Raw genomic sequence first — 15,460 nt, 5'->3', positions numbered from 1 at the left:
AAACCTTCCCCCCATTGGTCATGGCAACCCTTAGTCAACTGGTTGTCGGCACATGTGCCTTTGGCACCACTGTGAACACCTCTCATAGACAGCACTTCCTAAGATCCAAGAGCTGGACCTGTTGAAAAACACACACCTAAAAATGGTTCTTATTATGGGCTGGAATTCATATGTTGAAGTTCAAACCCCACTGCCTCCGAATGTGACTTATCAGGAGATGCAGAGTCTTTGCAGAGGTAATCAGGTCAAAAAGAGGCAGCAGGCTGGGCCCTGATGCAATATGACTGGTGTTCTTACAAGGAGAGGAAATTTGATAACAGAGAAATATACAAAGAGGAAAGAGACACAGGGAGGAGACAGACATCGACCAGCCAAGGAGAGAGGCCTGGAACAGATCTGGCCTCATGGCCCTCAGAAACCAACCCTATGACACTTTGATTTTGGACCTCTCGCCTCAGAACTGTGAGATGAGAACTTTCTGTTCTTTAAGCCACTCAGTTTGTGGTACTTTGTTATGTCAGTCCTAGCAAACTAATACAGTTTTCTATAACCTTCTAAAGTTTTCATTTTAAGTTATCTTGGCTCTTAGTCAAGAGTAAACGTTAAGATTTTTCTTTTCCATTAAGAAATCCATGCAGCGTTAGAAACCCATGGGGGAATAAACAGTGCTGAGACAATAATTCACGTAGAAAACGTAACTGGATTCCTATGTCATGTAATACTAAAAATGCATTCTAGGTAGGTTAAAGATCTAAATGCAAAAGACAAGTCTTACATTTTTCTGGGCTCGATCCCCAGTAGGGGGCATGCTGAAGGCAGCCGATCAATGATTCTCATCATTGATGTTTCTCTCTCTCCCTCTCCCTTCCTCTCTGAAATCAATAAAAATATATATATATATAAAAAAGTACACACTTCTGTTTACTAAAAGACTCCAAAAACAAACTAAAAATATTATAGTATCTAAGGGCCCAGGTCTCACTTTGATGTTTCTCTCTGTCTTTCCCTTTCTCTTCCACATTCTCTAAAAATCAATGGAAACATATCCTCAGGTGAAGATAAAAAAAGATAATAAAGAAATTATTATTATATGAAAGACACATCTTGAAAATGCCTAAAGAAAGTTGTCATTTTTTCATGGTGAAGGGACTGGAGTCCGTGTTGATGAAAACACCTTGCTGGCTGCAGTGACTGGCAGTGGCTGCAGTAGCGGGGTGATGGGGCTGGTGCCTTCCCCTGATCAGCCTGGTCACCTCCCACAAAGGGAGGCCAGACTGCAGCTTAGGCCCGCTCTCCAAGAGGAGCAGGGAGCGGGCCTAAGCCGTCACTAGGACATCCCCTGAGGGCTCCCAGTATGTGAGAGGGGGCAGGCTGGGCTGAGGGACACCCACCCCCCCTCAGTGCACGAATTTCATACACCGGGCCCCTAGTCTAATACATAATAACCAAAGAATCACTAAGATTGTATACATTCAAGCCTGCAGCGGCCTGAAGCCCTAACTCCTAGTGAAGAAAATGGGCTAGGACCACACACATGCTGTTGGTAGGATGAGGAGGGAAGGAGATGGGAAAAAAGGTGTGACTGACAGATCACGCCTAAAATTGCAGGGAAAAGTGTAAGAACATTTTCTGGCCAGTTTTTACAAACTCTAGAGCTATGTATTTGGGGGAAGAAAAACCTTAGAAGTCCCTAAGCAATTTTAAACCCCATTTTTTGTAAGAAGCAAGCAATTGCTTTTCCCATTCTTTGGTCACCAGGTGCTCAAGTCTGACCTTAGTGTTTGCAAGCATGTGCGAGCGGGGTTTTATTAGTACCATGAAAATGCTTTCTTTTAACTCTGACTGGCGTTTCTAACACCACTGAGATTCATTTTGAAAATAATATCTTATTTCAACTGCCTCTAAAGACTGAAAAGGCCAAATAAGAAGCCTGCGATTGCTGATATTCTTCTTATAATGAACAAGACTGTTTCCACATTGTTCAAATCACTGCTGTGGCTTGTCAGCGCACACACAGAGAATGCAAGAACGTTCCACGGTGTCTACACTGTGGTACACGCTGTAGCAGGATAAATGAGAGAATAATCACTTCAAGACTCTTTAATACGGATCAGAACCCTGGTGTCTTTGCTGCTGCTGCTGAGAAGAGTCGTCTGGGGCTCCGGAGGTTTTTGCTGTAATGCCCATGAAAAATACTGTATTGTGTGTCAGAAGGCTTCCCACCAATCCGCCATCTCAAGCTTTTCAAGGGAGACTCTGCTTAGACAACAAGGATAGCCAGGAGCCCTTTGTGAAAGCAAGGCCCGCTGTATTCTTTCCACTCCTGACATAGTCCGGATGATAAATGTCTACCATGTCCTATGAGACTCCACTGTCAATGCCCTCGTGGCATTGCTTTCTAACTTAGGAAGCGAATTCCACTTTCTCCAAATACATCAGCCTGAGTTTCACAAAACAAGACTCATGATCTTAGAAGCCAGAAGAGAATTTAGAGGGCGTTTTGTCCAAATAAGCAAATAAACAGGCGATAAAGGCGTCCCCAGGGCATATGCACCAGCGTCCAGGGAATACAGGGTGCCATAGAGTAAACCCGACTCAATTTCACATAAATATTTTTGCATAGGGACTGACCTACTAAACAAAACATTTTCACACACTGGCTTGTGCTGGGGACACTCTCAAGTGAGAGAATCCATGTTTCCTCAAATGCAGAAGTCCCACTGACACGACGAGGGCATGATGATTATAATGACCGCTACCACACTTATCGAGCACTTGAGATATGCTAGATATTGTGCCTGGAGCTGTAGTATACATTCTCTCACTTAGTCCTCACATCACTATCACGCACCAGAAATAATATAACTGTTCTACTACATGGAGGAGGAAACTAAGGTGAAAAAAACTTTTCCGTGTTCGCCCAGCTAGTAAATAGCAGAGTCTGTGTTAGTCCCAGGGCTGTCTGGCTCCATTGCCTATGATCTTAATTGCTGCCTCAGAAATCAGAAACTGAGGCCCAATCAGCTTAAAAAGGAAGATCCTTAATCAAGTCACGTATCTTTCTTTCTATCCCTAAGGCTTTCCCAGCTATAAAATCAGAACAATACCTATCCCTTCCTTCATCGTAATGAGGATCCAGAAGCTCATGGGATACACGTGCTCACAGCACCCTATTTTAGAGCTGAAAAGAACCTTAGTCACAGAAAACACCTGTATATGAATGTTTATAGTAGCCGAAAAGTGGAAACAGCCCAAATGTTCATCAAATAATGAGTGGATAAACAAAATGTGTTAAATCCACGCGGCGGAACTCTCTTCATCTATAAAAATAAAGTACTAATACCTGCTCCAATGTGGATGAACCCTGGAAACATTATGCTAAGGGAAAGAAGCCAGTCGCAAAGGGTCACATCCTAGTATGTACGATTCCATTTACACGAAATGTGCAGAATAGGCAAATCCCCAGAGACAGCGATTCGTGGTTGTCAGGGCATGGGGTAGAGGATTAGGAGGAATCGGGGAGTGGCTGCTAATAGGTACAGGTTTTTTGGGTTGGTTTTTTTTTTGGGCGGGGGAGGTAAAATATCCTATAATTAGATAGTGGAGATGGTAGCACAACTCTGTAAATATACTAAAAACCACTGACCTGTACGCTTTAAAAAAGTAAATGTTATGGTTTGTGAATTATATCTTAATAGAGCTATTATTAAAAAACAAAACAGCCCAGCCAGCGTGGCTCAGTAGCTGAGCTTCGCCCCAAGAACCAGGAGGTCATGGTTCAATTCCTGGTCAGGGCACATGCCCAGTTGTGGGGTTGGTCCCCAGTGTCAATGATTCTCTCTCATCACTGATGTTTCTATCTCTCTCTCCCTCTCCCTTCCTCTCTGAAATCAATAAAAAATATATTTAAAAAACAAACAAACAAATGCCTTGGAAGACATGGCAGCAAAGGAAATATATTTAAAAATACTTTGAACATTGCCCTGACTGGTTTGGCTCAGTGGATAGAGTGTCACCCTGTGGACTCAAGGGTCTCGGGTTCGATTCCAGTCAAGGGCATGTACCTTGGTTGCAGGCACATCCCCAGTGGGAGATGTGCAGGAGGCAGCTGATCGATGTTTCTCTCTCATCGATGTTTCTAACTCTCTATCCCTCTCCTTTCCTCTCTGTAAAAAAATCAATAAAATATATTTTTAAAAATACTTTGAACAAAAGCACCACAGAAATACTGTACTGCATTTTCGATATTATACATTTCATGCTTATAAAAGCACATTATGTACACTGCAAGAAAAGTATGGCCTTCTATTACTTCTGCTGGCTGTTTTCTTGTCCTAGGAGAATCTGAATTCACTTCAAAGTACCACTCGAGTCCTCAAGTTCCTGAATACCCAGTTAATAAAATGAAAATGTAATGCACTCTAAACTGGCTGCTGACGGAAAGAAACCCCAGGGAATTGTCCTGCTTAAAAAGAGAAAGGGAAAAAAGGCCACTAAACTCACCAAGGGCCTTCATTCAAGGCCAGAGAGGATACGAAGAATCTAGATCGAGTGGAAATGTTATCCTCCTATGATCTTTTGGGAGCTGCTTATCGGGAATTTCTACAGAGAAATTAGGCAAAGGAACCTCAACTATAAAGACACTGCTTTAATAAAAGAACCATCCACACCGACACCAATCCTTACCTTCTTATACGACTTAACATAATCACCTTATCTTATTTTCACGTCAGCAGTACTTGATGCAGCACAAATTTTACCCCCATTTTAAGGACAAGGAAAGTGAGGCACAAAGAAGGTCACCTGCTAATGAAAAGCATCTACATTCCCAGCTCTGGGCTCTTTCCTATGTCATGCTAATGTTTGCTTTCTCCCGTCATCTCTCTTGACTACCTAGAGTTCTTTCAGAACGTCAATTTGGCCTCAAGAAATAATTTCCCCTCTCATTGTTCTGGCTGGTTGTGTTCCTTTCTTAAGTCTCCATAAGAAATACTTGCTCAGAATCAGTATGAAAGAAATGTTCCTGAACAAACAAATCGATGTGGCTAGGCCGATATGGTTAGTTTAATCTTTCATGAATAATGAAGACTCAAAAACCTGTCTACAATCTCACAAGGCTGGAGATTTCCTTCCCAGTTGCTGAAAATGGTTTTAGAACTGAGTCAGAAACGCTGTTCGTGAGCTGGCCCTGGAAATGACCTCCTGAAGGCCTGTCCAACTCTTCCTTTCCAGCCAATCAAATGGTGACTGGATTCCCTGGACAGGACACCTGCAGCTAAGACCTTTAGATCTAGCGCTTGAATTCTCACCTTTCGTAACATCCTGTTTTTTTAATTTTTTTTAAATTTAGAGAGCGAAACATCGATTTGTTGCTCCACCCATTTATGCATTTATTGGTTGATTCCTACACATGCCCTGACTGGGGATGGAACCCACAACCCTGGTGCACTGGGAGGACACTCCAACCCACTGAGCACCCAGCCAGGGCCACCTTTCAGATACATTCTGCTATGAATGCATCTCTTTCTCTCCTGTCCTTCTTTCTTCCTTCTCCCTCCCCTACTCTCACTCTCCCTCCTCCTTCCATTCTCTCCTTCTCTACCTCCCCTTCCTCTTCCTTTCTCTATTAGTAGCAGTTACTTCACACTTCCTTGTGAGAAATGAAGGCTTTAATAGTCTCAGAGTACCCACTGGGAGCAACTGACTAGTGAAATAACCTCATACAAGTGTTAACCATGGAATTAGTGGAAACACCAAGAATTTACCATATGCTGTTCTAGCCAAGCCTTTTCCAAAGATCTAAGAACCAAAGACGAACCATGCAGACAAAGGCACGCTCTCATGAGAATATTAGTGCTGCCCTGGCCGGTTTGGCTCAGTGGATAGAACGTTGGCCTGGATTGAAGGTTCTCGGGTTCAAGGGTTCAATTCTGGTCAAGGGCACATGCCCAGGTTGCAGGCTCCATCCCCAGGAGGGGGCGTGCAGGAGGGGGCCAATCAATGAGTCTCTCTCATCACTGATGTTTCTCTCTCTCTCCCCTCCTTCCTCTCTGAAATCAATTTTAAAAATTCTTTTAAAAGAATATTAATGCTTAGGGATGAGATCAGAGAAGTTCTTTTTTTCCTTTGGTAACTAAAGAGTTAGCAGCTTTCTTTTCAACACACAGGAAGGACTTAGGTACAATCGTAAATGCAGCTCTTAATTCAAAAGTGGGTGGATTTAGAGACCAGGGCATTAACAACATTCCTGCATTTGTTAAAAAGGTATGTTCTATATTTAAATTAGGTTTCCACCTATTCAGCCCTCAAACCCTTTCTTTGCAATGATTTTACAGGTTTGACCTTGGTTAATTAGTACTTTCATGACACCACCCTATAAATGCTACAAGAATTTTTTTTTAAAGAATTTTTACTTAGTGTGGAAATAAAGAGAACAAATTTTAAATACAGATACACATACCTCCTTTCATATTTAAATAATACGAAGGAATCTATATTCACAAAGACAACATCAATAAAAATCATCTGCCCTAGAAATCTTCCCTAAGCTTTTCAGTTTAAAGACGGAGGCATTTGATAATTGAACTAAACGCATTAACATAATTTTACCAGTGACGGGCTTTCTCTAGTTAAAGGAATCATAGACTTCTGGAGCTACAAGGAATGTCAGAAATCATTAAACACAACTCTTTCATTTCAAAAATGAGAACACCCCCAAGTGAAGTGATTGTGAAAGCCTTAATAGCTGGCCCTGCCGGGAAAGGTCTTGGCTCCTGATTCATAGTTTGGCACAGCTAAGTCCTTACAGGTGAAAAATATTCAACTTGATATAACACCAAATGCAACAGAAGTGAGAATTACTCTTACTATATACATGATTGACATGATACAGATGCTCTACTTCAGCTTCCAAATTCAGTGAAGAATGTTACACCATCAATTCTTAACTTGGGACTCACCCTGCTGAGCTGATCCAATAACCTTTGGTTCTGTTCCGATAATTCCTGGACAGCCCGTGTTTTTTCCCGGTCTGCCTCCCGTAGGTGAACTTGCTGTCTCTCCAACTCATCCTGAAGCTGTTTCACGTCACTCTCCAGCTCGGACACACGCCCTTCCCACTCTCCTTCTCGGTTCTCAAATCGTCTTCTTAGTTCGTGTTTCTCTTGTTCTAAGTGCTGGGTGAAAAGTGAAGATTTAAAACCCTGTTAAAAATTCTACAGCCTTTCATTTTTCTCTTTGCACACTTTCCTAACTTTTTTTGTTTGTGTATTGATTTGAGAGAGGGGGGGGGCGGGGAGGGAGGGAGGGAGGGAGGGAGGGAGAAAGAAACATGGACTCGTTGTTCCATTTACTCGTGCATTCATTGGCTGAGTCTTGTATGTGCCCTGACGGGATGGAACCCACAACTTTGGTATATTGGGACCATGCTCTAACCAAGTGAGCTACGTGGCCAGGGCCTCTCCTAACTTTTCTTTTTTAGCACAACAAAACACTACCACTTGGGAAAAGTTGCCCATTTCAAAGCTACGAAAATATTCCCTTTGTCCAGAGTAGAAAAGGAGTTGGTTTCATAAAGAGAATGCCATTCCTATTGAAAATACTTGAAGTTATTATGTTTATTCTTGTCCTTGGGCATGGGGTTCCAGACTTAGGAATTCACTTGAAATTTAGCAAGTTACCTAATTAGCCGAACTATACATTTAAACAACTTAAAATGACTGTTTAAGAAGGTTTCTGTTGAAAGCATCTTTTATGCCTGGCACAATACCAGACAGAATTTTCAGAGACGGAAAGAACTCCAGAGATCCTTCAGATGAACTATCTTTTCTTACAAATGAGGCAACAGAAGAGGTTAAGTAATGAGCTTAAGATCAATACTAGTAAATGACAGAGCTGGGATTTGTGTCTAGTCATTTGACTGTTTAGTGCTCTAAATCACCACTCAATAAATATTTGTTGCTATATATACAGCACTGTATTTCAAAATCATTAAGGCAAGGCCAGGTTCAGGCCTGCTCTAAATCATGGCCTAGTAGCCTTGCATATTTTTTTGCTGATCCATTCTTTAGTGCCTACTATGAGCCAGCCACTGTGCTGGGGACACAGTGATGAACAAAACAGACATGGTCCTTGCCTACGTGGAGTTTTTATCCCAGTGGGACGGGCTGATACCTGAAATAAGTGAGAGTGAGAAATGGTATGCAGGAAAAAGTATAAATGACTGGAAGTAGCAGCTCAATAGAAAAAGATTCTTTTGGATTGAAGGAAATAAGAACATCTTTCTGTTTCTGTGCGATGAATACAGCTGCCTCTTTTCAGAGGCAAGTATGTTCTCCTACTTGAAAGCATAGTACGTACAAAAAAAGCCAAGTCTATACCTAAAGGATTATATGAATATAAGTTAAAGCAATGGTCCTCAACTTTCAGTCTCTCAGAAAAGCTCTGATATAAATCTCCAAAAATATACCCACCTGAACCCCAGTTTCAAAGATTGTGATTTAGTTAAGAATGGGATGAGGCCTAGGCATCCATTCATTCATCCATCCATCCACCCACCCACCTACCCACCCATCTATCCAAGATCTGATGCACTGAAGGCTGATATCAAGCATGAAATTATTTCAACAGGCTAACAGGAGCATGCGAATCTCCTTCAGAGGACTCAGTCATCTCTTCACCTTGGGAAGCTAGGCTATCCATCTATCCAAGATTTCACTTTTCAGATGTTTTTTGGAATGCTTCTTTTGGGAAGCCTTAAGGGCCAGAGGGTAGTTACACAAGAAAATCAGTCCCATTACTTCACATCTGAGATGTGTCTAAAAGAGGTGATGTCATGTCACCCTGACATCTATTCCTTCCTTACTTTGCTCTGGGTGAGGTGTGAGTGTTTCTGAAAGTCGAATTTACCTCCAAAAGATGACAATTTACCATTACAGAATAGTCCAAACAATGTGCCAAAAGATAAAAGCAGTGATCCAAAACTAACTTTCCGAGCACATTAGCCAAGGCAGTTTGTTATTAAATATTGAAATAAATGTACAGCTCAAGTTGCTCACTTTAAGGGAACCCCTCATTTGTTTATAGCCACGCTAGTGTATTTGTTGAAAAAGTCACTTTTTGGTTGTACTTTATACAGCCTCTGTTTGGAGCATGTGGGAAAAGGAATGACAAGGGAGGGCTTCTGCTCGTCAGCATGAGAGTGTCATGCTCTAGCGATGCTTCCCTCATATTGCTAAACTTCCAAAAGGAAATGTTTTACTCACTGTAGACACTTCAGGAAGATGAAATGCAGAAGCAAGGGATAATTACAATCTTAAAATGGTAATTCTTGGTTTTATCGAGTTTTTCCAAAATGAAAACTATTGAGCAGACGGCAACAGCAAGAACTCAGTACTCACAGTGTTACTGAGAGGCCAGATAAATCGGGCTTGTGTTCTAAAAGAACAGAGAGACTTAAAAATATGCAGCAAACAGCTGTTAGCGAACAGCCCGACCAAGCAACTAAACCAAGCCAATCCACTTGAGGGGCGGGGCCGAGGACAGGTGGTCTGATCAATCTGTCCTTGCATTTCTTTGGACATGAGACAAAGTTCCTAATGCAGGTTTCTCAACACATGGGGGGGGGGGGGGGGGAGAAGGAATTAAGACCTTCCTATTTATAAACATACAAAATGTAGCTTTTTATCTACTCTGAAAAAAGAAGGGTTTCTCCTAGAATTATATTTCAATTAAGTGCTGAATTAATCAGTAAACTCTAGGCCGGCCGTCACCAACCTTTCGGACCTCACAGACCACCAGTGATCTGCGGACCACCGGTGGGCAACCGCTGCTCCAAAGGTTTCCTTAAACCAGTGGTCGCCAACCTTTCGGACCTCACGGACCACCTGGCAACCGCTGCTCTAGGCAGAACTGTCAGCAAGTGTGGAGGTCCGGAGGCTCTGCCCATGCTATTCCTTGTTTCTTGGGACTATATGGTATCTTAAAAGTTAATATCTACACCTGAAACAACATAATGTTATAGGTCAATTATACCTCCACAGAGGAAAAAGTTAATATCAAAAGTGTCAAGGTCATCAAAACAAAGAAATTCATCCTAGCCATGTAGCTCAGTTAGTTACAGGTTTGATGCCCAGTCAGGGCACATACTAGAATCAACCAATAAATGCATAAATAAGTGGAACAACAAATCTATGTTTCTCTCTCTCTCTCCCTCTCTATCTCTCTCTCTCCCCCGCCCTTTCCTTTATCTCTAAAAAAAAAAAAAAAAAAAATCAATGAATAAAAATAAATTAAAAAAACAACAACAACAAGGAAAGTCTAAGAAACTGTTGCAGCAAAGAAGAGACTAAGATATGAAAACTAAATGTAATGTGGTATCCTGAATGGAATTCTGGAACAGAGAAATACATTAGGTAAAGGCTAAGGAAATCGGAATAAACTCAGGACTTTAGTTAATAATAACATATCCATATTGGCTTCTTTTTAAAAAAAAATAAAGTATTTTTATTGATTTCAGAGAGGAAGGAAGAGGGAGAGAGAGATAGAAACATCAGGGATGAGAGAGAATCACTGATTGGCTACCTCCTGCACTCCCCACACTGGGGGATCAAGCCTGCAACCATTGAATGTGCCATGACAGGGAATCGAACTGGAGACCTCTTGGTTCCTGAGTTGAGGCTCAACCCCTGAACCACACTGACAAGGTAGTATTGGTTTCTTAATTATGGTGTGTACCATACTAATGTAAGATGTTAGTAATAGAGGAAACTGGGTGCAAGGCATATGGAAACTCTCTGCACCATCTTTCCACATTTTTCTGAAAATTTTATTTAAAACTCTGAAAAAACAAATCTAGTACCATTAGCCTACCCAAAATTGGTTGTCAACAGAAATGGATTTCTGCAAAGAACTGAAAAAGCAACACCATTCTCCTAAGTCCAGGATATGATTCTTAAAAAATACAAAGAAAAAAGACCTTTTTTTAAAGTGGACCTAGCACTGAATGCAAATAAAGACCTTCTAGGTTTGCTTCCCTAAATTTACTACTGAGTCCCATTATGTAATCATTTTCATCTTACTTGTTTTGCCCTCTTAAAAAAAATAGTACTAGAACCCAAGCTGGGCGGCTGAGTTGGTTGGAGTGTCACCCTGTACACCAAAAAAGTTGAGGGTTTGATTTCCAGTCAAGGCACATACCTGGGTTGTGGACTTGGGCCTGTAGGGGAGGCAACCAATCCATGTTTCTCTCCCACATCAATGTTTCTCTCTTTCTCTCAAATCAGTGAAACATATGCTTGGGTGAGGATAAAACAACAACTAATATAGTGCCTGCCTTCTTGGGGTCTACAGTCTCCCTGGGCCTCAGTTTCCATTCATTTACCATGAATTTGTAGATTAAAAAATTTGATTTTAAAGAGAGGAAGGGGGAGGGAGAGAGAGAGAGAAACATTTACCGGTTGCCTCCTGTATGTGCTCTCACGGGGGAATCGAACCCACAGCCTAAGTATGTGCCCTGACCCGGAATGGAACCCACAACTTTTTGGTGCACCGGATGACACTCCAACCAACCAAGTCCCCTGGCCAGAGCAAAACTAAAAATTTTAAAGAAAATTTTCAAACCTATCTAGAAGAAATAGTATAACTGAACTCTTCATCACACAGTTTCAATAATGCTCAATATTTGGCTTTTAAAAAATAAACTGTTAAAAAACCATTATTTTTTTTAAATTGTGGTAAAGTACAGCATTCCCCCCCTTATCTGTAGTTTCGCTTTCCACAGTTTCAACTACCCACAGTCAAGCTTGGTCCAAAAATATTAAATGGAAAATTCCAGAAATAAACAATTCATAAGTTTTCAATTTTGCGCCCATCTGAGAAGCGTGATAAATCTCGCATCCTCCTACTCTATCCTGCCTAGCAAGTGAATCATCCCTTTGTCCAGCTGTAGACACTCCCGCCAGTGAGTCACTTAGAATACTGCCCTCGGGGTTATCAGATTGACTAACCTGGTATTGCAGTGCTTGTGTTCAGGTAACCCTTATTTTACTTAATAATGGCCGTAAAACACAAGAGTAGTAATGCTGGCAATTTGGAGCCACCGGGGAAGCTGTGAAGTATTTACTGTAAGTGAAAAGGTAAAAGTTCTCGGCTTAATTGTTCTATTTTATTATTATTGTTAATCTCTTACTGTGCCTAATTTATAAACTAAACTTCATCATAGGTACATATGTACAGGAAAAACCACAGTACATATGAGGTTCGGTACTATCTGCGGTTTCCGGCATCTGCTGGGGGTCTTGGGACATCTCCTCAGATAAGGGGGGGCCACAGTATACGTAACATAAAATTTCCCGTCTTAATTTTTAAGTGTACAGTTCAGTAGTGCTAAGTACATTCACACTGTTGTGCAACCAACCTCCAGAAATTTAACTAGCGTTCAGAGTGCTGGCCTGCAGAGCAGTGAAGATTTTAAAAACTAGTTTAAGCGCTTTAAACTATCTTATAGTCAAAGGTAATTTATTCACTTACAACAGAACCTTTCTGGGAACTGAATTTTGAAATCCTTTTTCCTTTGTTGAAGAAATGTCTAAAGGCTCCACACGGAACCCAGGATGTGTGTAACTGCACACTCAGGATTACGCTGAAATCTACCACTCATCAAGCCGACTGATATGATGGTCCTTTCAAGTCGGCTGTCTCTTCAATCAAGTCCCTCACTGAAGGAATTTCAAATCAAGTATAAATCTCTGCAGTAGTACTTCTATATAGAGCCGTGTAATCAAATCTCTTTTTTAAAAAAAAGACACCCTTTTATTTGGAGACCTCTACTTCAAGTGAAAATGAAACAATTCAATTCATTGGGCTGCTTTTTGGCAGTCTACCTATAGGTTTCACAAACCGCTTTCAGAAAGGTATCTCGGGAGTTCATCGACTGGCAGACCTAGTTAACAGGCCAACTGAACTACAGGGCACTCGTTGGTTTCCCTTTTCTCTCCCTGATTTACTTTCGGTATGTTGCTGGACTACAGACACACTTAGATCGTATTCTAGAAAAGTTTTGGAGCCTACATTCTGACCGTTCGACCAGCAGCACGTGATATAGAACCAGACTAGGGTCCATTTCAGACCTTATTCAGGACTGTACTATTCTCCTGTAACCAATAAAAAAACCCAAAAAAACTGGCTGCAACCGAAGTGGGTAACAATAGTAAATGCACAGGCCGAGAAAAGGTAAGCTTGTCTCCACTGCCACAGATGCCTCCCCTTCTTAAATCTCCCTAATTTTTGGAAATGCTGGTGGTGCTCCATGCCACTTTCTGGCTAAGACCCTTTTCTAGTTAAGGGCAAGAAACGGCAGAAATCTTCTAGCTCCTTTAAGGGGTATGTATAATAGTTGAAACAATATGGTTCTCCTATTTGGCCATCCAGTTGCACGTGTGAGACCCAGAACACAGGAAAGTGCCGTTTAAATACACATAAATACTGAGGTCCACATTAAATCCACCACCAGCGGTCACGTGCTGAGCCCAGGCCTGCCTGGCTGCAATGGAACCACGTTCCCTAATCCCCGAGTATTTGAAGGCTATAAAAAGCTCCTTTAGGGGCACTTGTTCCCACAACTCTGAGCTGCCGGGAAGTGAAGACAAGGGCATCTGGAGGCCTGAATGCCCAAGCTGGGAAGCTTTAGGCTAACACCCTGATTAGAGATTAACTACTTCTCTGAAAACCTGAAGCATATTTTAAATGCTTACCCTTTCTCACTTCTCAGTGTCAGACAGCACCCCAGTGCTGTATGAGTTAGTCGTGCTGTCAGCTCTATGGTAGATGCTGTGCACGGTCCGTATGTGGACTGGCCCACAGCGGGCATGCACCCATTTGCCGTGAACAGGGTGGCAAAGTCGGTGTATTCACTGGATGCCCTGGTCTGATAATCCGAAACCCTCCATCTTCCCCCCACGCTTCCAGGTGAGCAAGGGAGGGGTGGAGCGGGTGAGTGGCTCCGGAAGCTGCCCAGGACCTGGCAGGTGCCAGGGCTCCCCGCTTCCCAAACACCCCGGCGGGGACGAACTCACCTCCAATTTGTCGGTCAGCTCCTTGTGCATCTGTTCGTACTGCCGGCTCATGTCCTGGTTCTTCTCGAGCAGCGCCTTGCCCAGCCGGGCCGCCAGCACCAGGTCCTTCTCCTTCTGCCGGATCACCGACAGCAGCTCGGGGTCCTGGGCGGGCAGGGGCAGCAGTCCGGCCTCCTCGGCCAGAGGCCCGGGCTCGGCCGCAGGCTGCTCTCCGGGGTCGGACGGCCGTTCCCCGGCCGCCAGCAGCGCCAGCTCCTCCTCTAACGCCAGTTCCAGCTCCCCGGGGCCCCCGGGGAAGGAGACCTGGGCGGCGGCGGCGGGGCTCCCGACGGCGTCCGTGGCCGCGGCGGGCAGCTCCATGCAGCAGGCGCTGTCCGGCTCTGCGGGTGCTGAAGCGCGGCCGGCCAAGCCCCGGCAGAAGGCGGACATGGCCCGCGCGCGCGGAGCCCGCAGCGGTGCGGCCCGGCCGGCGCGCGCCAGGCTGCAGGGGGAGGGGCCCCGCCGCACCGCCCCGCGCCTCGCCTCGCCCGCCTCGCGCCGCGGCACGCGCCCCCCGGGCCCCGCGAGTCCTGGGCGCGGCGCGCGCCGGCCCGCCCCTCCCCACGCCGGCGGCACGCGCCCCTCCGCCCGCCCCCGGGCTCAGCTGCTCGGCTCGGCGCGCCGCGGAGGCGGGGTGGCACCGGGGAGGCCGAGCGCAGGACTGACGGCCGCGAGGCGCGGCGCGGCGCGGCGAGGGGAGGTTGCGGGGAGGAACGCCGCCGCCGCCGGGTTTTCAGCCGCCCTGTTGCTGTTGCTGCTGCCGCCGCCGCTGCCGCCACCGGCCGGGCAGCGCTTCACGGGGCCGGCTGCGCTCCGCTGTCGCTCCGACGCGCGCTGCTGCTGCTGCTGCCGGCGGCCACTCTCCGCAGCCGCGCTCCATGTCCCTCCGCGCGGCGGCGGCCCCGGCAGCAGCGGCGGCGGCGGCGGCTGCTGCAGGCGCCGAGGCGGCGGCTCCACATCGCGCGCCGCGCAGCCCGGCGAGCTCCTTCCTGCCTCTCGGGGCCCCTCGCGCTCCCCTGACCGCCCGCACCCCGCCCCGGGCTTCCGGCCGCGCCCCTCGCCCCGCCCCCTGCCGCCGCCTGACGCGCGCGGGCACCTGTTCGCCGCGCCGCGCGGGATTCGCTGGCTCCCGGGGCTCCTCGGCGGCGCCAGGTGGCGCCGGTGCCGTCAGCCCTCCGCGGCCTCACGCCCGGGGCGGCGCGCGGGGGCGGCCGGCCCCTCCCTCCCGAGGCTCCCACTGCGCCCGGACCCGCGGGCGCCCCAAGGTGCGGCCCGGACCCCCAAGGTGCGGTGCGGCGCGGCCCCAGCGCCCTCAGCTCGGGGTATGGCCTGGTCTCCCCTGGGAACCC

The 15,460-nt window shown here is 45.5% G+C and overlaps 1 protein-coding gene across 7 annotated transcripts in view; it reads right to left on the bottom strand.

The window, feature by feature from the left end:
- BICDL1 (BICD family like cargo adaptor 1) overlaps positions 1–15,143 on the bottom strand; it is an 81,436-nt gene extending 66,293 nt beyond the window's left edge. For 2 of the 7 annotated variants that reach the window (XM_036353972.1, XM_036353974.1), the window contains exons 1-2: positions 14,073–15,141; positions 6,960–7,175 (exon numbers count right to left, since the gene is read on the bottom strand). In XM_036353972.1, coding sequence (XP_036209865.1) covers positions 6,960–7,175; positions 14,073–14,501 — 645 coding nt within the window. In that variant the 5' untranslated portion in view covers positions 14,502–15,141. Of the gene's footprint in view, positions 1–6,959; positions 7,176–14,072 lie in introns of all 7 variants that reach the window. The other 5 variants (XR_004974872.1, XM_036353977.1, XM_036353973.1 and 2 more) reach the window with 5 other exon arrangements.
- Between the last annotated feature and the right edge of the window lie 317 nt (positions 15,144–15,460).

This window comes from Myotis myotis, unplaced genomic scaffold (genome assembly GCF_014108235.1).
Source record: "Myotis myotis isolate mMyoMyo1 unplaced genomic scaffold, mMyoMyo1.p scaffold_m19_p_20, whole genome shotgun sequence".
In the NCBI taxonomy this organism is placed as follows: domain Eukaryota; kingdom Metazoa; phylum Chordata; class Mammalia; order Chiroptera; family Vespertilionidae; genus Myotis; species Myotis myotis.
Note: the sequence above shows the minus strand (reverse complement) of the source record. Positions and strands in the feature narration are given on the sequence as shown.